Genomic DNA, 21724 nt, shown 5'->3' with positions numbered 1-21724 from the left:
AAACAGAGTGCTGGGCAAATTCTATGCTAGGTTATACAAGGATGAGGATCATCAAGATGTAGCAGGGGAGACATGGCTGGGTAGAGTTGATATCCCTAAACTGACGGGGGAGGAATTACAGGATTTAAATGGTTGTATCACGGAGGAAGAAATTAGTATGGCAATAAAAGGACTGGGGGCCAATAAGGCTCCAGGGCCCGATGGATTTAATGATTCATTTTATAAGGCGCTGAGTGAGAAAATAGTTCCCATGCTTAAAGATTTATATAATCACATTTTGCAAGGGGAAGCTATGTCAGAAGGGATGAATACGGCCTACATAAAGCTTCTCCCGAAGGGAGGGAAAGATTTGGAAGACCCTTCGGGATATAGGCCGATATCATTAATAAATCAAGATGTTAAACTTCTCTCAAAGATAATGGCAGACAGGCTGGCTAGGATACTGCCTAGATTGATATCAAAGCAACAAACAGGTTTTGTGAAGGGAAGATCAGCCGCTACTAATATAAGGAAAGCCATGTTATTGCTAGACAAGATTAGAGGGAAGAATTTGGATAAGGGAGAATCCAGCTATGGTCACACTGGACGCAGAAAATGCGTTCGATAATGTGAGGTGGCCATGGCTGGGTCAAGTGTTGGATAAAATAAATCTGGTAGGTCCGTATAGACAATTTTTGGCGGTACTATATCAGAATCCCAAAGCAAGGGTATACACGCCGGGGTTTCTCTCAGATGCCTTCGAGCTGAAAAAGGGAACGAGCCAGGGACGCCCGCTGTCCCCCTTACTGTTTAATTTGGCGATAGAACCTATGTCGAGATATTTAAGTGATTGCAGTTCCTGCAAAGGGATAAAGGTGGGAAATGAGACAGTCAAAAATGCCCTATTTGCAGATGACATAATTCTGTTCATGAACAACCCAGAGGAAGATCTCCCTATGTTGCTGCTTGAAATTGAAAAGTTTGGAAAATTCTTGGGCTTTCGTTTAAATAAGTCTAAATGTGAGATTCTGTTCATGAGGAGTGAGGTAAACCGTGGCCAGGAGAGTAATATAATGGGTATCCCGAAAGCGACAACATCTACAAAGTACTTGGGAATTTATTTGGGGAGAACGCCGAAACAGATTTATGATCTCAATTATAAGCTTATCATAGACAAAATAGAGAAGGAGTTGGAGAGGTGGGGAAATCTACCCCTCTCGCTGCTGGGTCGCTGCCACCTAATCAAGATGACAAGCTTTGCGAGATTACTGTACCCAATGCAAACTATCCCAATGTTAATTCGTCACGCAGATGTTCTCAGATTAAACAGGGCCTTTTCTAAATTCATCTGGAGGGGTAAAAGAGCGAGATTGGCTATAAGAACTCTAATGCACCCAAAGGAGGGCGGGGGAGTGGGATTACCAAATATTAGGGGATATAATTTATTGTGTTTAATGAGGAATGTAATAGACTGGATTAAAAAAACGGGGCGATATACTGACTACAAATTGGAAACAGAATTTTGTGGCTTGTGGGATCTGACGGCGCTGCTTCATACGCCGCTGTCACACATACCGCCAAACATTAAATATTCGGTAACATGTAAAGATACCATTGCCACATGGAAGGTCGTAAGAAAAAAAAACTAAAAATGTCGTGGAGAGTGTCGAAACACCTGAATCCTTGGGCATTTCCTGCCTTTAGACTAGGAAGAGAAAATAAATTATACACAGAGTGGTTGAGGAAAGGTATACAGAAGCTAGGGGACTTACTACATCTACAAGAAGGCCGCTGGTTGACAGGATTGGAAGTGATAGACAAATTGGAGCTGCCGAGATATCATTTGATGTTATATAGTCAATTAAAGCATTATGTATTAGACCTTCTTCAGGATAAGAGGAAGGAAATCGATTCAGAAATATGGGAGGACTTGGTTACCAAAGACATTGGAGAAATATCGATCACCTCAATATATGGGATGCTGAGGGACATATTACGCCCTTCAGGGAATGGCAAAATATTTCACAAATGGAAAAACATATACATAATGAAGAACTTGAGCATAAGATTCTGCAGGGCTGGGAATTGGTAAGAAAGGATATCATCAATGAACAATGGAGAGAGAGTCAGTTCAGAATAATGCATAAAACAATATGTGGCTTCAATATACCTCCGATTCCGCAGATTCCTGATAGGCAGACAAGTTGCCCAAAATGTACAATGCCCAAAACAGACACAGAACATGGATTGTGGTCATGTCTCAGGACACAAGCAAAGTCCAGGATATGTATCTGAAGATATGTGGGATTTGGGTAGAAGCAGATCCACTGTGTTGGTTGTTTCACTTTACGACGGGTAAAACAAGAGGGGGACGGCTACACGACTTGTTTCACACCATTGCAATGGTGACAAAACGTCTAATTCTGCAACACTGGCTAGCTAAAACACTCCCAGGAGTTAACGATCAAGGAAGGTTTAACATCGGTCTTATTTTTGGAAAAAAGAGAAACAGAAAAAAATAAAGATAAAATGACGAAATTTTTTTTTTTTTTTTAAATGGAGAGTGTTCATAGAAACGTCACTGACCACCAGAGAAATTCAAGACTTAATGAGCGCCTTTGTGGATTCGGATTGGTATCTATTAGAGGATTTGAGTGGTAATCTGGGTAAACTGAATTGTGTTATATGAGCTATATGGAGGATAAGGTGGAGCTGGAGATAAGGTGTCCGATTTCAGTCAATGTGATCTATGAAAATGTGGACGTAAGGGGGTTTGATAATTTTATATTTGTTAAGTTTATTTTTGTTTCTATTCAGGCTTAGGTGATAAGCATGTTAAATATGTTCTTTGTAACAATTCAATGCAACGTTTATAACTTGTAATGTGCAACTTCATTACCAAATCAATAAAAATGATGTTTCAAAAAAAAAAAAAAAAGGATGTATGTGATGTAAATTTCGTAGTTAGGTTCAGAATCAGTGCCAAAATCTGCACATAACCCTTGTTTGTCACACAGATTACATGTTGCCCCTCACCTGTCACATATTTGCCCAACAGTGACCTACAAGTATGTCACAAGATACTTTTATTTTTGCTATAACAAACAATCCAGATTGAATCTAGTCTGACCTACGATTTGCCATCAATTTCAGGCAATTGTGTAACAGCAACTAGAATATTTGAGAATTCTAAAATAAGCCATTGACTAGACATAGGGCATCTTTTTTTATTCCTACACTTCCTGAACACTGGATAGCAGCACTAATCAGAGAATTTTTTTTCATTTATTTTTTTTTTTTTTTAAAACACTTAAGTCTATGGAAAACAGATCAATTAAATAACTATCAGTTTTATTCCATTTGAAACTGATCCAGTAAGCAAAAAAAGATCATTTTTAATTATGAAAGAATGTGCTTGGATCACGTGTTATCTGAGCATGCTCGGGTGTGCTCAGATAATATATTAGAGTCCCAGCAGCAGCATGTTTTGCAGCGGTAGACAGCCGCAACCTATGCAAGGGTTACCCGTTTGTTAGGGAATCCCCACGTGTTGCAGCTGTCTACCGGCCGCAAAACATGCAGCCGCAGATCTTCGAATATATTATCCGAGCTCGCCCAAGATACACAGCTAACACCCAAGCAAGCTCAGATATAACATGGTTAATTAAGTGATGTGTTTTCCATTGACTTCAATATTCAAAAAAAGGGATCCAGCTTAAAGCCGATTGCTGCCGGATGTGTTCTAATGGATGATTGCTTTTAATTTTGCCCCTCTGTTGCAGAGATATTAGCAAAGTGTTTGCTAGCTAATTAGTTAATTTTTACTAAGTACAAGTGGGCGTTATCAGGAAGTTTTCACTGGGGGGGCGTGTACTTCTTCTGCCTGTATGATGCTGACCAATCATAAGCAGGCAGCAGAACACTCCCCCACAATAGTAGCTTAGAGCACATTACCCACTGTGAGGCATAAAATAACAGTCTGATCTCAAGGTAGAGCGATTACAAGTTGCTATAAGCACAGCAGACCAGACACCGTGGAGCCAAGTTTAGCTGTGTCACATTAAAAACCCTTTCATCAGCGCTCGTCATCATGCACTGTGACATCTGATCTACTGCAACTCCCCCCACAAGTAAATCCTGACATAGTAAGAACTTACCATGTCAGTATTTACTTGTATTTGTTGTGCTCAACTTGCCTGATCTCACTGCAGAGCCATTGCAAACTAAGCCCACCAGACATTAGTGTGATTACTGACACTCCTTTGGAGTTCTTAGCTCTGGACAGGCAGTGTAGGGGGGAGGGGTAGTGCAGCAGAGGTGACCATGATATGAGAGGAGGAGCTGACAGAAGGAATTGTAATGTGACACAGCTAAACTCAGCATGTGCTGCCCCATCCTCAACACTGCCTGGAGATAAAAGCTCAAAGTTATCAGTAATCAGACTTATGTCTGTTGTGCTCATAACCCTGCAGAGCAGTGAGAGCATATCGGGATGCCATTACATTTGACAGAGGAGGAACCCATTCTAAGCTATTGTGCAGTCGTGTTTTTCTTTCCCGTGAGTGTTGCTGCCTGATGATAGGTCAACATCACACATGGAGAAGAAGTGCACACCCCAAAAAACTATCTGAAGAGCTTACTGGACGTAAAATAAAAGTAACTCAGTTACCAAATACTTTGTCAAAATCTCTGCAATGGAGAGGAGAAATAAACAAAAATCACAAGCTTTAGTCTACACTGCAGTTACTATTATGTCATGTGTCCAGTTAAACAAGAAAAATTTGATAAAGTTTATTAAACAATTATAAAAAAAAAGTATTACATTTAAAGGGGTGGTACACTATTTGGACAACCACTCCTCATTCCATGTTTGGTCCCGCTAAAATAAAAACTCATACTCGCCTCCTGTGCTGGCATCATTCTAGTGTATGCACACTCGTGATCCATGAGCATGAGGTTGTTACACGCGAGCCTTGTGCCCAATCAGCACTGGCATCACTGTTTCCACCTTCAGACAAATCAAATATCAAAAGCAAGTCAGAACAGTTGCAGTCCTGGCTTCGTCTTGATCTTCAATACGTCGGAAGGTGGGGAAAGATAATGTGGTGCTGAATGCACGTAGGTCTTGTGCTGTCACCTCACGCGAGCACCGGGAATGCAATTGTCTACACCGATGGAACAGCGCAGAAGGAGAGTATAGGTTTTTTTTTTAATGGACTAAAACATGGGATATCAGAAGGGGTTTTCCTAGTAGTTGACAACCCCCTATAAGGTAAAAATTGTCTCTGTCACTGAGGGCTTAACTACTTCTGGACAGCGCATAGACTTTACGAATCTATGGAGTAAAATCTTTGCCCTGAACTAATGTTCTAAAACAGTGAAGCTGGCTTGTGTGACATCACAACCTCAAGTGAGCCGTGGGAACAAGAGTGCCACCACCAACGGAACAGCGCCGGCACTGGAGGGGAGTTTAAGCGTTTTTATTTTAACAGGACTCAGACATGTGGAATGAGAAGGTGCAGGCTTAGTAATGGACAACCCTTTAAATGTGGAGAGATCTGCTAAAAGACAATCATATATAGGGAAACGTGAAAAACTATCTAGATCAGGATTAATAAGTTACTGATATGAGATACAGTGTAACCCCTAAAAAAAAAAAAAAACAAAAAAAAAAAAAAAGGCTCTCCCAAAGAATATACAAATAATTAGGGCATGACCATAAAATCTGTTAGAGTGACAGAAGATAACTGACATATGCAAGAATATAACTAAAATGTCACAAAGTGAATAAATCTGTAAGAAACACCTACAAATATGTAAAAGTAAACAGCACTAGCAAGCTGAATTAACTCCTATGGGTTATGAGTACAGCTAAAAGGAAACAGTACGTAAAGTATAATCATAGATCTCCAATATCTTGGAACATGGTGAACTAGTGGAAGCAAGACTTTGCAAGAGACACAAGGAGGTGGGCACACAAATGTATTTATAGGTGTCCATTACAGATTTATGTGCTTGATACACTTTGTGACATTTTAGTTATATACTTACATAGGTCAGTTGTCTTCTGTCATTTGTGCAGTTTTTACTGTCATGCTCTAATTATATGTATATTTATTAATTGGGAGAGCTGTTTATTTGGGGTGTGAGGCAGTGACCGGTGTCATATGTGAGGGTCGCTATGTGTCCCTCCCTCAGGATGCGCACAGAGGCGTATTGAGGCCGTGGGAGTGCGTTGCAGTCACAGGCATAGCGGTGATTGCAATGCAAAATAAAAGTAAGTGTTGGTCTTGGGCAAGCTATTTATCCAAGGCAGATTTAAGAAAACCAGCTCTGGGCTTTTATTTTTGAAACGGACCACAGGATGGTAGTGGTGCAGTTGGTTTCCTTCCCAGCCGGGTTTTTAATGTGGCCTATGGCCACAGGTTCCTTTAAAAAAAAACCTGAAGCAGGGGGATGGGTGTGTCAGATTGATCTTGCAAGCGTGCAGAGCAGAAGGCTATGCAGAGCTCCACCTGTGTGAGGCATCACAGGGCCAAGCAGAGCCAAAAGGCCTGACACCCCTCATCGGTGTAGTCGCCCACGGCAATAGGTCTTGGAGGTGGACTGTCTTGTTTCCCGACTGCGATCCGGAGGATCATATTTACTTTCTGTTTTGTGAGTGCGCTGAACATTAAAGAGACTTTGCTTTGAACTTTGCTGGGTCACTGCCTCATCATTGAACAGTGTGGATACCGCTGCACTTCAGGGGGTTACACTGTCTCTTACCATTAACTTATTGATTGCGATGTAGATGATTTTTCATCTTTCCCGATATATGGCTGTCTTTCAGCAGATCTCTCCACACTTAAATGCAGGGCTGTGGAGTCGGAGTCGGTGTTCATTTTGGTGGAATCAGAATAAAATGGACCGACTCCGACTCCTAAAATATATAATAAATTGGGTACAGTAATTCAATGCAGAATGTGCTGAATATTTTTTCATAGGAATTTGGGAAAGTTATGAAATGTCCTATAAATGGCTGTTCTATTCCTGATCCAAGGATACATTCACACACAGCGTTTTTGCTGCGTTTTTTGAGGATACGTTTTTCAGCTGCAAAAGCAGATCAGCTTTTTAAAAAACCACATCACCCGAAAGGTTTTTGAGCTCATAGATAATGTTTTCAATAGCAAAAGCAGATTAGAAAAACGCCACTCAAACTGACATGCTCATTGAGCCCAAAAACGGATCCTCATAAAACAATGTGTCTGAATGTCATATCTTGAAACCCATTGACTTTGCTGGGATGCCCAGAGTCACTGCATTTTACTGCAAAAAACAGATCCGCAAAATCGCTGTGTGTGAATCATGGCCGTAGCCAGCGAGGGGCAGCTGCCCACCCTAGAAGCAGGGGCACGCACCTATCCAAACTCACTTGTATGCTGCAGTGCTCCTATCCTGCACCGGCTCCAGACTGCAGGGAGCAATCTCCTCTCCTCTGTCCTGTCTTTCTGCCATCTTCACCAGAGAGAGGAGGGGGAGGGGTGCCTGCTCTGCACAGGCACCGAGCTGGAGAAAGTGAGAAAGTTGTGCACATGCTGCAGCTGGCAATAAGAGATAGTCTGCAAGAGGGACATGCTGGAAATCTAATTGGAAAAGTGAGGAAATTGGTTATTGCCGCCAGAACCCCTAAAATTGATTCCATCTTGAAGAGACGTGCTGGGAAAGGGGCAATTGTCGATCAGCCACTCGGTGGGGCAGCACTTATTTAATGATTAAGCGATTGCTTGAACTAAAACTGTTTCTTATAGATATGGCGAACCCTCAGGTAACCCTAAATGAAGGTCAATGGACACAGGTGGCTGAATTGAAGAATTGCTTAATCACCCATTTACCGTGACTAAAAAATTACAAGCTGAGGATTTAACTCCTGGCATTTTCATAAGGGAGTGGAAGAACTTGCTATTTTTCCTGTCCCAAAGAGGAGGTTTAATCGCAGATGGCATTTCTGCTTCAATGAAACGGAGAGACACAGCTATTGTAAAATAAAATTTTTATGGCAGTTGTTTATGTGGACCCAAGTCATCGTATACTGCTTGATGATCAACAGCTTACTAAAGGAAAAGAAGCCCTGACTGAGGTAGCAGTTAGAATGAGTGGCCTACAGGAGGACTGCCAGGCGCAAGAGGTCTGGGGTCCTGACAGTGCTACTGCTGCCATATCTTCATCCTCATCAGATGAGGAGTATGATTTTGACAAGTATTTGGATGACATGGAGCAGGCAAAGCGTTGCCGCAAAGAAAAAGATTTTACTCCGTCTCCTATAGCAAGCAGATTGACCATATTTCAGCAAAATGTTTCACTTGTTCTCAGAGAAATAGAAAAATTCAACCGTTCACCAAACTGACTGTGCATGAGGCAAATTCCTTTATACCCGGAAATTGTTGGAGATGTTACCCATGTGGTTACGGCTTTGCCTCCAACCCAAGTTAGTGTAGAGAGGTTGTTCTCTGGCCTTAAAATTATTCGGTCAGATTTGAGGTCATCTATGAAGGAGGATCTGATAGAGGCAATTCTATTTCTTAGAATGCAAATTGCCTCTTCAGAAAGAAAGAGGACTTTTACTCTACAGCGCCACCTATTGGTAGTAGCGATCCTACAAGTCACAATCAACCCTTTAACGAGTCTTGTAGTATGACTTAGGATACATTTTAGGATATTATTATTTAGGATATTATTTTCCCAGAGGAGCATTGCACGGCGAATAAGTCTCCTTACCTTGACAAGCCACAGCTGGCATGTCACTCTCCGCAAGGAGAAACCTTACTTCTTAGACCCTAGTCCAGAGCCTCTCACCTAGCCAAATCAGATCTCATACTTTGCACTGACGAGAGCCAACAGCTCGAAACACCGTGTCTGCAAATTGAGATTCTGATTTGGCTTGTATCCTAAGTCATACTACAAGACTCGTTAAAGGGTTGATTGTGACTTGTAGGATCGCTACTACCAATAGGTGGCGCTGTAGAGTAAAAGTCCTCTTTCTTTCTGAAGAGGCAATTTGCATATTATTTTCCCAGAGGAGCATTGCACGGCGAATAAGTCTCCTTACCTTGACAAGCCACACCTGGCATGTCACTCTCCGCAAGGAGAAACCTTACTTCTTAGACCCTATTTCTTAGAACAAATTTATAGACTGCACAAATGTTATTTAGTATGTTTTTGTTGAAAACTGTTTTTTGCCACTTACATAGTGATTATATATATATATATGTTTGTACAGACCAAAAGTTTGGACACCCCTTCTCATTCAAAGAGTTTTCTTTATTTTCATTACTATGAAAATTGTAGATTCACTCTGAGGGCATCAAAACTATGAATTAACACATGTGGAATTATATAATTAACAAAAAAGTGTGAAACAGCTGAAAATACTATATGTCTTATATTCTAGGTTCTTCAAAGTAGCCACCTTTTGCTTTGATTACTGCTTTGCACACTCTTGGCATTCTCTTGATGAGCTTCAAGAGATAGTCACCGGAAATGGTTTTCACTTCACAGGTGTGCCCTGTCAGGTTTAATAAGTGGGATTTCTTGCCTTATAAATGGGGTTGGGGACCATCGGTTGTGTTGTGCAAAAGTCTGTCCTACTGAATAGACTGTTAGAATTTGTATTATGGCAAGAAAAAAGCAGCTACAGTAAGTAAAGAAAACGAGTGGCCATCATTACTTTAAGAAATGAAGGTCAGTCAGTCCGAAAAATTGGGAAAACTTTGAACGTGTCACCAAGTGCAGTGGCAAAAACCATCAAGCACTACAAAGAGACTGGCTCACATGAGGACCGCCCCAGGAAAGGAAGACCAAGAGTCACCTCTGCTACGAAGGATAAGTTCATCCGAGTCACCAGCCTCAGAAATCGCAGGTTAACAGCAGCTCAGATTAGAGAGCAGGTCAATGCCACACAGAGTTCTAGCAGCAGACACATTTCTACAACAACTGTTAAGAGGAGACTTTGTGCAGCAGGCCTTCATGGTAAAATAGCTGCTAGGAAACCAGTGCTAAGGACAGGCAACAAGCAGAAGAGACTTGTTTGGGCTAAAGAACACAAGGAATGGACATTAGACCAGAGGAAATCTGTGCTTTGGTCTGATGAGTCCAAATTTGAGATCTTTGGTTCCAACCACGTGTCTTTGTGCGACGCAGAAAAGGTGAACGGATGGACTCTACATGCCTGGTTCCAACCGTGAAGCATGGAGGAGGAGGTGTGATGGTGTGGGGGTGCTTTGCTGGTGATACTGTTGGGGATTTATTCAAAATTTGAAGGCATACTGAACCAGCATGGCTACCACAGCATTTTGCAGCGGCATGCTATTCCATCCGGTTTGCGTTTAGTTGGACCATCATTTATTTCTCAACAGGACAATGACCCCAAACACACCTCCAGGCTGTGTAAGGGTTATTTGACCACGAGGGAGAGTGATGGGGTGCTACGCCAGATGACCTGGCCTCCACAGTCACCAGTCCTGAACCCAATCGAGATTGTTTGGGGTGAGCTGGACAGCAGAGTGAAGGCAAAAGGGCCAACAAGTGCTAAGCATCTCTGGGAACTCCTTCAAGACTGTTGGAAGACCATTTCCGGTGACTACCACTTGAAGCTCATCAAGAGAATGCCAAGAGTGTGCAAAGCAGTAATCAAAGCAAAAGGTGGCTACTTTGAAGAACCTAGAATATAAAACATATTTTCAGTTCTTTCACACTTTTTTGTTAATTATATAATTCCACATGTGTTAATTCATAGTTTTGATGCATACATACACACACACACACACACACACACACACACACAATATAAATATATACACTCACTGGCCACTTTATTAGGTACACCATGCTAGTAAGGGGTTGGACCCCCTTTTGCCTTCAGAACTGCCTCAATTCTTCGTGGCAGAGATTCAACAAGGTGCTGGAAGCATTCCTCAGAGATTTTGGACCATATTGACATGATGGCATCACACAGTTGGCGCAGATTTGTCGGCTGCACATCCCTGATGCGAATCTCCCGTTCCACCACATCCCAAAGATGCTCTATTGGATTGAGATCTGGTGACTGAGGAGGCCATTTGAGTACAGTGAACTCATTGTCATGTTCAAGAAACCAATCTGAGATGATTCGAGCTTTATGACATGGCGCATTATCCTGCTGAAAGTAGCCATCAGATGTTGGGTACATTGTGGTCATAAAGGGATGGACATGGTCAGCAACAATACTCAGGTAGGCTGTGGCGTTGCAACGATGCTCAATTGGTACCAAGGGGCCCAAAGAGTGCCCAGAAAAAATTCCCCACACCATGACACCACCACCACCAGCCTGAACCGTTGATACAAGGCAGGATGGATCCATGCTTTCATGTTGTTTACGCCAAATTCTGACCCTACCATCCGAATGTCGCAGCAGAAATCGAGACTCATCAGACCAGGCAACGTTTTTCCAATCTTCTACTGTCCAATTTCGATGAGCTTGTGCAAATTGTAGCCTCAGTTTCCTGTTCTTAGCTGAGAGGAGTGGTACCCAGTGTGGTCTTCTGCTGCTGTAGCCCATCTGCCTCAAAGTTCGACGCACTGTGCGTTCAGAGATGCTCTTCTGCCTACCTTGGTTGTAACGGGTGGCAATTTGAGTCACTGTTGCCTTTCTATCAGCTCGAACCAGTCTGCCCATTCTCCTCTGACCTCTGGCATCAACATGGCATTTCCGGCCACAGAACTGCCGCTCACTGGATTTTTTTTCTTTTTCGGACCATTCTCTGTAAACCCTAGAGATGGTTGTGCATGAAAATCCCAGTAGATCAACAGTTTCTGAAATTCTCAGACCAGCCCTTCTGGCACCAACAATCATGCCACGTTCAAAGGCACTCAAATCACCTTTCTTCCCCATACTGATGCTCGGTTTGAACTGCAGGAGATTGTCTTGACCATGTCTACATGCCTAAATGCACTGAGTTGCCGCCATGTGATTGGCTGATTAGAAATTAAGTCTTAACACACAGTTGGACAGGTGTACCTAATAAAGTGGCCAGTGAGTGTATATATGTAATCGATATTACATATTTACAATTTATTACAGTTTTTTGTGTTGTAAAGTTGTATTCCAATAAATATATATTATGTTCTAAATATTTTGATTATTGTATCATAAAAATGATTAAATATCTGATGTTCACATTGTACTACAATACATTTTTCACTTAAATATAAGCAATATATGAGGGAGTCGGAGTCGTGGAGTCGGAGTAAGGGAAACTGAGGAGTTGGAGTCGCAGGTTTGGCTTACCGACTCCACAACCCTGCTTAAATGTAATAATTACAGAAAGTATTTAATAAACTTTATACTATTGTTTCACTACTATTGGTTGCTCCTGTGACTTTTTCTATTGGATATGCTATTTATTTTTACTCCATTAAATTAAAAAAAAATTTGGTCTTCAATTAGTATTTTTAAGAGCTTCAACTTTCTAATTGTTGGAATATCTTTGTAGATTATTATGTTTGTATTTTTATATGCGGCCTCCATACACCACTTGGTGATATACAAAACAATCCGCATGAACATGCACCATTATCCTGTATACACATGCACTTTACTTAAGTTCCTTACCATTCTACTTACGTGTGCTATATTATACTACTAGATACACCATACAGTTTTGACACTATACTCCATATCAGCAATTCTCTATCTAGGTATTTGAGCTAATTAGCCACATTTATGCACCTATGCACTTTATGCTAATAAACTATTTGATTGCATTTTTTTTACCTTATCACTGACATTGCATTTTTTCCCATCATTCTACTATGTATATGTATTTAATTTATACCGTCATTGTTCCTGGATATCACGTCCGCTTTCCATCTTGTTATTTTTTTCCACCGCATCCAATTTTCATCTCTATGTAATTAATAAAGTTTTACTATTTTTCTATCACAGACTTTTGTATTCGGTTTTGCTTTCCTTTTCTTTACATTTCTAGTCTTACCGATGGGTCTTCATTTATCATTTACACACATATGGTGGTGATCTTCATTTCACTCTCACCCCCAACTATTCCCATTGTTGGCTACTATTTAGTTACTACATACTGATAGGGAATTTAGATTGTGAGTCCTATTGGGGACAGCGATGATAACGTCTGTAAAGCGCTGTGGAATTAATGGTGCTGTATAAATGAGTAAAATAAATACATTTTGTCAGCATTTTAAAAGGTTTATAAATGTAGCAGTACTTTTTCATTTTTTAAAGGAAATTTACAACATTTATTTTTTTTAGGGACCTCTTCATGTTTGAAGTGACTTTGGGGGTCCTATATATTGGAAAACCTCCAAAAGTGATACGATTTTAAAAAGAGCACCCCCTGACATATTGAAAACTGCTGTTTGGCTGTGAATAGCCACGGTAAACATCAGGAACACAAAATCATGATCTCTGGGTGCCGACTGGGATAAATAGGAAGCCCCCACACTCTGTTAACCATTTATATGATGTAGTCACTATTGACAGCAACATCTAAGGGGTTAAACAGATATAGACTGTGCCAATACTGATCGTTGACAGCTATAGTGTACAGCCGACAGCTGATGGATTGTCACCTGTATGGGGATGCTAGTTTCATATCTCAGGTCAGTAAAAAGATGTATTGGCGGGCATTGAGGGGTTAATAATCTGAAAAATACGGCGTGTACATGATAAATAAAAGCTATATTTAAATCATATACCTATTCCCGTTTTGCCTACAATATATAGGCATATAGACACGCACAGCTCTGCTACTTTCACACACATTAAACATTACCACCTCTTGCAGGTCCTGATCGGGACATGAACAGAGGCTGCATGAGCTGAAGGACCTTCCACACAACTAACTCAAGAACCTTTCAAGTCAAGTGATCAGTCACATGACCTGAAAGGTCCTTGAATTACTTGTTTACAAGGTCATTCAGTCTCCTTTCATTCCTGGCTGCTTCCTCTCCTACTCAGCACCGATCACAAAGATCAGTGTCAGACAGGAGGAGAGAGGGAGCTTTCTCTGTGATCAGGAAGAATGCGGTGTCAGCATTCTCCTCCATCGCAGTAAGCTGGCTCCGGACTTGAAGACGCGCACACTTTTTAACAAGAGTTTTCAAATTTCGTCTTACAGTCCAAAAATATGGTATCACTTAGTACACTTGCACAAGGATCAAATACTTACTCTGACTTCATTAACGTCATCTGAATAATCTACAGTCTGACAAATGTAACTGTATCCTGCTGCTTTCGCCCCTAAGAATAGCTGAAAAGAAAAAAATGAGAGAAATAAGTAATGTGGAACTATACACCATTCTACTGGAGAGAGCGAAAAAAGTACAAGAGAGCGAAAAAGAATAGAAGAGAGCGTGAAAGAAGCAGAAACAAAGAAAGAAAAAAGACTTGACAGATTTCCTTCAAGATCCAACTAGTATTAGTATAGAAAAGACAGCAGTCTACAACCTGCAAATAGGACACAAGCCATAATATTCGGCAAGAGGGCACATATATGACAACAACAAATACCAACCTCTTTAAATATAAAAAAGTTTAAGATAACCATGCCAAAATTGTAGCCAATCAATGGATATCGCAACTGGAAAGGTTCTCGATTCTTCATGAACTTGGGACCCAGCCACACAATAAGTAGGTAAAGCGTGCTGATGGCCAAGGTGGGTAACGGAGACTGCATCAGAGTCCATTTTTCAACCCTTTTATCTGAAAGGGAAAAAATACAAACACAACACATTGTGATACAGTTAATTCAATTTTGAACAAAATACACTGCTCAAAAAAATAAAGGGAACACTAAAATCCCACATCCTAGATATCACTGAATTAAATATTCCTGTTGCAATTCTTTATTCATTACACAGTGTAATTCGTTGAGAACAATAAAACAAAAAAATGATCAATGTAAGTCAAAATTAATATCCCATGGAGATCTGTATGTGGAATGATAGTCAAAATCAAAGTGGAAAATCAAATTACAGGCTGATCCATCTTCAGTGGAAATGCCTCAAGACAAGGAAATGATACTTAGTAGTGTGTGTGGCCTCCACATGCCTGTATGACCTCCCTACGACACATGGGCATGCTCTTGATGATGCGGCAGATGGTCTCCTGAGGGATCTCCTCCCAGACCTGGACTAAAGCATCCGCCAACTCCTGGACAGTCTGTGGTGCAACGTGACGTTGGTGGATGGTGCGAGACATGATGTCCCAGATGTGTTCAATCAGATTCAGGTCTGGGGAACGAGCAGGCAAGTCCCTAGCTTCAATGCCTTCATCTTGCAGGAACTGCTGACACACTCCAGTCACATGAGGTCTGGCATTGTACTGCAGTAGGAGGAACCCAGGGCAAACCGCACCAGCATATGGTCTCACAAGGGGTCTGAGGATCTCATCTCGGTACCTAATGGCAGTCAGGCTACCTCTGGTGAGCACATGGAGGGCTGTGCGGCCCTCCAATGAAATGCCACACCACACCATTATTGACCCACTACCAAACCGGTCATGCTGAAGGATGTTGCAGGCAGATTGCTCTCCATGGCGTCTCCAGACTCGGTCACATCTGTCACATGTGCTCAGTGTGAACCTACTTTCATCTGTGAAGAGCACAGGGCGCCAGTGGCGAATTTGCCAATTCTGGTGTTCTGTGGCAAATGCCAAGCGTCCTGCTCGGTGTTGGGCTGTGAGCACAACCTGCATCTGTCGACGTCGGGCACTCATACCATCCTCATGGAGTCAGTTTCTAACTGTTTGTGCAGACACACGCACATTTGTGGCCTGCTGGAGGTTATTCTGCAGGGCTCTGGTAGTGCTCTTCCTGTTCCTCCTTGCACAAAGGCTGAGGTAGCAGTCCTGCTGCCGGGTTGTTGCCCTCCTACGGCCCCATCCACGTCTCCTGGTGTACTGGCCTATCTCCTGGTAGCGCCTCCAGCCTCTGGACACTACGCTGACAGACACAGCAAACCTTCTTGCCACAGCTCTCAATGATGTGCCATCCTGAATGAGCTGCACTACCTGAGCCACTTGTGTGGGATGTAGAGTCCGTCTCATGCTACCACGAGTGTGAAAGCACAACCAACATTCAAAAGTGACCAAAACATCAGCCAGAAAGCATTGGTACTGAGATGTGGACTGTGGTTCCCGTCAGCAGAATCACTCCTTTATTGAGGGTGTCTTGATAAATGCCAATAATTTCCATCTGTTGCCTATTCCATTTGCACAACAGCATGTGAAATTGATTGTCAATCAGTGTTGCTTCCTAAGTGGACAGTTTGATTTCACAGAAGTTTGATTTACTTGGACTTATATTCTGTTGTTTAAGTGTTCCCTTTATTTTTTTGAGCAGTGTACATCCCGACCTGTTACCATCAGCTATTACATTAAAGGCATTTTACCACCCAAATTTATTTCTAGAAGCATACAACAGACTAAAAAAAAAAAAAAAAAAGTAAATAAAGCATGCCCATCTTACTAATCCCAACCGCTCATCACTTATTACCGTCAGGGTAACCCTTCTTCTAAGGGCATATTTACAGTACATGGCCATATTGTCAGTCCCAGTGACCTCACAGGAATGTTCAGAAAAAAACATTGCAGAGTCTTGTGTACTTTGGATAAGACTCACCTATTCAAGTGCATGAATGAGCAAAAAAAAAAAAAAATATGGATCACCTACGCATCATCAGTATAGGATCACATCTTTACGGACACAGCCATTATTATCATAGGAAATTGTATTTGCTCTTGAAAATCTTATTAACTGCTTATGGTTGCCTTAGGAGCGTAAAAAAAGGACATACAGATGGCGTTTTCTGGATCAAAATTGGATGATTTTTTTCATATGCTGGTGTCAGTTTAGCAGTCTTGACACTTGGCACCTAGATGATCAGCTGTTTTAACAGTGCATGGGGTTCTTGTGGGCGCTCTCACTTATGCTGTATACTGATCTACCGCTGTACCAACATTTACTTACAACAGTGCTTAGTATCTGGAGCTTTGTCCCCTGCAAGTGAATGTAACACATCTTTAATACCAGGCACAGCTGTGAAAGGGAATCGGTCAGCAGGCATTGCTCTGTAGTACGAGAGCAGCATGATGTAAGGGAAGAGACCCTGATTCCAGCAATGCATCACTTACTGTTTTACCGTTTCAGTGTTTTATTCAGAGATTATCACAACAAGACAACTGGCCTTGTGCCTCCTAGTCCAACCCCACCCCCTGCACTGATGAGCAGCTTTCTGTCAATATACAGTGTACACAGAAGGCTGCCAATCAGTGGACATAGTTATAACATAGCTCAGCATTCTGAGCACTGATGCAGCCAGCAAACTAAGTGATACAGTGTTGGAATCAGGAGCTTTTTCCTATATTATGCTGCTCTCAGATGAGGTACCAAAAACCTGGTGACAGATTACCTTTAAAGGGGTTGTCTGTCCTAATTGATAAGTCTGTGTGACAGCACACTTCTAAATCCCCGCCGAGCACGCACTGCACGCTACCGGGATTTGTGGACGAAACACGCGTCGGGGTGGAGGGATACGGCACGGAATCCACACACTTAGCAAGTACAATTTTAAGAGTATCTATTGGACCACTTTATGTTTAATTTTAGTGCTATAGGCTGTATGTCGGTCAGATGTGACACCCATATAAGATATATATCTTAAGTAATGGGTTGTCATGTTGATTTGGAGGTATGAATTGGGTAGACCACACTTTTTGATTTTAGCACCTAGCACTATCTGCTTATTTTGCACAGATTGGTCTGGATACTGTATATTTTGAAGTGTGAGTGAAGGAGTTGGGTGGCCTCAAGTGTCCCTCATATTCTGAGGTCGCTATAGACGGTTTTAATTTTATATTGTGAATTTTTATTGTGAATTGAAGTAAATTGTCTATTTTTCAGTTTGTTTGTGCCTCTTCTGTTTACTCTTTTACTTGAGAATGGTGTAAGACGGGTTTCTTAAACCCCTTTAAGGAGCAGAGGCGCCCAGGATGCGTGGCAGAGCCCTAGTCTGGATGCCAATATAAAAAAAAAAACAAACAAAAAAAAACTGAAAGCCAGGCATCTTAGTGGGAATCTTTTTGCTCATCTCTAAGAGATCCATCAGTCATGTGGAGCCAGGCACGCAGCAGCTGGTAGAGACATTCCCTTCTCATTTCCAACTTGATTTTAAAGAGACTCTGACAGCAGATACATGCTGCCCAATGCACGGCTATTACGTATCAGTCACTGGCAGTATGACTTCAGACATGTATGTGATACTCTGAAATGCTGCAGTGTTTCAGATAAAACCATAAAAGCAGTTGGGGACCGAACCGAGCTGTAGAGTAGTGGGAGAGGCGCGTGCATGGTGGCTTCTCCCTGCTTGCTGCCGCCGTCTCTATTCGCACACATATGCATAAGAGCCCAGTAAGCGGTCCTACTCAGTGATTGACAGTCTTGCCTGTAAGACTGAGTGTGGAGCAATAAATGTCAATCATGTAGTAGGCCCGCCACTAGATTCCTACACAAACACCAAAGATTTCAATAAATAAAATACAAGTTAGACTGGTTTCACATTAGCGCTTTTTAAGCGCACGCACGGCCGGGGGTAGCTCCGCCCCCGAGCCGGCTCTCTGCCCGGCGTGCCCGACCCTTGCTTGTAGCGCCGCCTCCTAGCGCACAGCGGCGCCTGCGATCAGCGCACCCTATCTTTAGCATAGGGTGCGCAGATCGTGCGCAGGCCGTGCGCTAGTTGCGCTTTGACCTGCGCTGTGTACTTTTGACGGTGCGCCGTGCGCGCCAAAATCCGAAAAGTTTGATTTTGTCGCGCACGGCGCACCGTCAAAAGTGCGCAGCGCAGGTCAAAGCGCAACTAGCGCACGGCCTGCGCACCCTATGCTAAAGATAGGGTGCGCCGATCGCAGGCGCCGCTGTGCGCTAGGAGGCGGCGGTACAAGCAAGGGGCGGGCACGCCGGGCAGAGAGCCGGCTCGGGGGCGGAGCTACCCCCGGCCGTGCGTGCGCTTAAAAAGCGCTAATGTGAAAACAGCCTTAAAGGGAATCTGTCACCCCTCGGACATATTACGATTAATATGGGCATACAGGTGATAGAAGAGTTACACTAGTCCTACCTGTATGCCCCATATTAATGGTCTAGTTGTGGAGAAATGTTATATTCTTTCCTTGTGCTATTGATTTCTTCCAGGCTCCGGGGCGTGCGGTGCCTGATAGACATCCCTGCCTGCTCTCTTCATCTCTTCATTACAATACTAACCCCTTCCATGCACGTCAGTTATGGCCCCGGAATCCTGCACCCTGCACTCCCTCCACAATACAAACCTTTTCCTTCCTTCTATGGGCACTGTACTCAGGGATCTTCTGCGCAGGCGACTTCCGCACCTTGACCCCCAGCGTGCTCGACGATAATGTGCTCTCCCCACTTCCTCCCAGCGTAGTCATCACTATGTACAAATGGTTCCTAGTGATGACTATGCAGGAAGGAAATGGGGAGAGCACCTTATCGTCACGCACGCAGAGGTCACAGTGACTCGCCAGCGTAGAAGATGCCTGAATACAGTGCCCATAGAAGGGAGAAAAAAGTCTGTAATGTGGAGGGAGTGCAGAGCGCAGGCACAGAGTTCCGGGGCCATAACCGACGTGTCTGGGAGGGGGGTGGTATTATAATGGAGACGAGGCAGGGATTACTTCCAGGCATCGCACGCCCCGAAGCCTGGAAGAAATCATTAACATAAAACATTATAACTGCATTTTTCAACAACTAGACCACAGCTATGAGGCATACAGGTAAGACTGGATAAACCATTTTATTATCTGTATGCCCATATTAATAGGTCATATACATCCCAGGGGTGACAGATTCCCTTTAAACAATCTTTTTACAGAAATCTATATATCAATGCTCAGCTTCTGCTTCTTTATACCATACCTTTCCACAGAACGGCCTGTGTGTCCGGGACAGGTTCCTTAATTTTTTTTCCATGGCTGAACAGTTTTATTAAACATAAAAAACTTGAATACTATTGCCAATATTACACCATATGTTAGATCAGGGGTGGGCAATTAATTTTGCCATGGGGCCGCATTAGAAATTGGGATGGTGTCAGAGGGCCGGACTACAATAATTAACTCAGTTGTACCCAATACTATATATGTATGTAATATATAGTATACATATGCTATCTTTTCATAAACAAGGGGCTTTATTAGGCGCTGACCACTCTACCCAGAGTCCCAGACCCTGGCCTGACGTAATCACACAGTCCAGACCCAAACACCCAGTCCAGACCCAGTCTAAAGTAATTGATGCTAGTCTTACGTTGCACCACAGTGTCACTGGTCTGCTTGCAGCAGTATAGATCACACGCTTCCATGCCCGCACGGTTTAGCACAGAGTTGGAGGCGTGGTGTGATGTATACTGATGCAAGCAGACGCCACCAACGGCATCTACGCAGCCCTCTCTCAGACCACGCCCCCCTCCAGCCTCGACCAGTCAGCGCCGGAGGTCTGCTGTGTGGGCGGTGCGCTGGAGGCAATGTTTCTGTGCCGCTCACCGCCGCGTCTGCCGGGACTCCTCTGCTTCCTGCTTTCATCATGAATGATTCAAGAGGAAAGCAGGAACCGGAGAAGTCCCGCACCCCTCCGCGGGCCAGTCACAGGCAGTGGGTCGCCCCTTGCCCAGATCTGTGTTAGATGCTTGTTATGGTTGATACTTTATATCTTGCATTGATTATCATTTAAACAATATATATCTACTCTATATAATCTAGTATAAGCTGAGATTTTTCAGCCCATTTTTTTTGGGCTGAAAGTTCCCCCCCTCTCGGCTTATACTCGAGTCATATACCGGGTGTCGGCAGGGGGAGGAGCGGGGGTGTCAGATCATACTCACCCCCTCCTGGCGCGGTCTCTGTAGCCCCCCTGCTTGTTCCATGGTCTCGGCGCCCCTGCGCTTCCTGCCTTCAGCGGTCACATGGTACCGCTCATTAAAGTCATGAATTTGTGCATATTCATGACTTTAATGAGCGGCACCACGTGACTGCTGGAACCTGGAAGAGCAGGGGCGCCAAGACCATGGAACAAGCAGGGGGGCTGCAGAGACCATGTCCCAGGAGGGGATGAGTATGACGGGAAGCAGTACAATATTCACCTGTCCCCGTTCCACCACCGCACGCCGCTCTGTCCTCCGCGCCCTCTGCTGAAAATCACTGCAGAGACCCGGGACACAGAACGGCGCCCTGCGATGGAACGGGGACAGGTGAATATCACCAGTGCCGGGGACTTGGTGACACCGGCACCTGTTCCACATAGCGCGCCGGTGTCCCCGCCTGCTCAGGAGTAAGTCTTTTTTTCTTTTTTTTTTTTTTTTAATTGCAGCAGCAGCAATATATGGGCCATATTTATCTATCGAGCATCTTCTTGTGCCACCATTAACCCTTGTGCAGCACCACCCTCGGCTTATACTCGAGTCAATACGATTTCCCAGTTTTTGTGGCAAAATTAGGGGTCTCTGCTTATACACGAGTATATACGGTAGCTTTAATAGGTTTTTGATGATTCTGACAAATTGTTTAAAAGGGTTGTCACAACACAGCTGTCGGGGGACCCGGCACCAGGGCTCCTTCCCTGTCCCTAACACTAGGGGGTGCCCAAGTTCGCCCTACTTCCCAGGATACTTCTGAAGGTGAGGATGC

The 21724-nt window shown here is 43.2% G+C and overlaps 1 protein-coding gene across 1 annotated transcript in view; it reads right to left on the bottom strand.

Annotated features, from left to right (window-relative positions):
• ELOVL4 (ELOVL fatty acid elongase 4) overlaps positions 1 to 21724 on the bottom strand; it is a 59138-nt gene that overhangs the window by 24650 nt on the left and 12764 nt on the right. The window contains exons 2-3 of the mRNA XM_073589689.1: positions 14547 to 14734; positions 14202 to 14282 (exon numbers count right to left, since the gene is read on the bottom strand). Of these exons, the coding sequence (XP_073445790.1) occupies positions 14202 to 14282; positions 14547 to 14734 (269 nt within the window). The remainder of the gene's footprint in view (positions 1 to 14201; positions 14283 to 14546; positions 14735 to 21724) is intronic.

This window comes from Dendrobates tinctorius, unplaced genomic scaffold (assembly GCF_039654945.1).
Source record: "Dendrobates tinctorius isolate UK_male_01 unplaced genomic scaffold, ASM3965494v1 ptg000111l, whole genome shotgun sequence".
Classification (NCBI taxonomy): Eukaryota; Metazoa; Chordata; class Amphibia; order Anura; family Dendrobatidae; genus Dendrobates; species Dendrobates tinctorius.
This window is presented reverse-complemented; position numbering and strand designations above follow the sequence as displayed.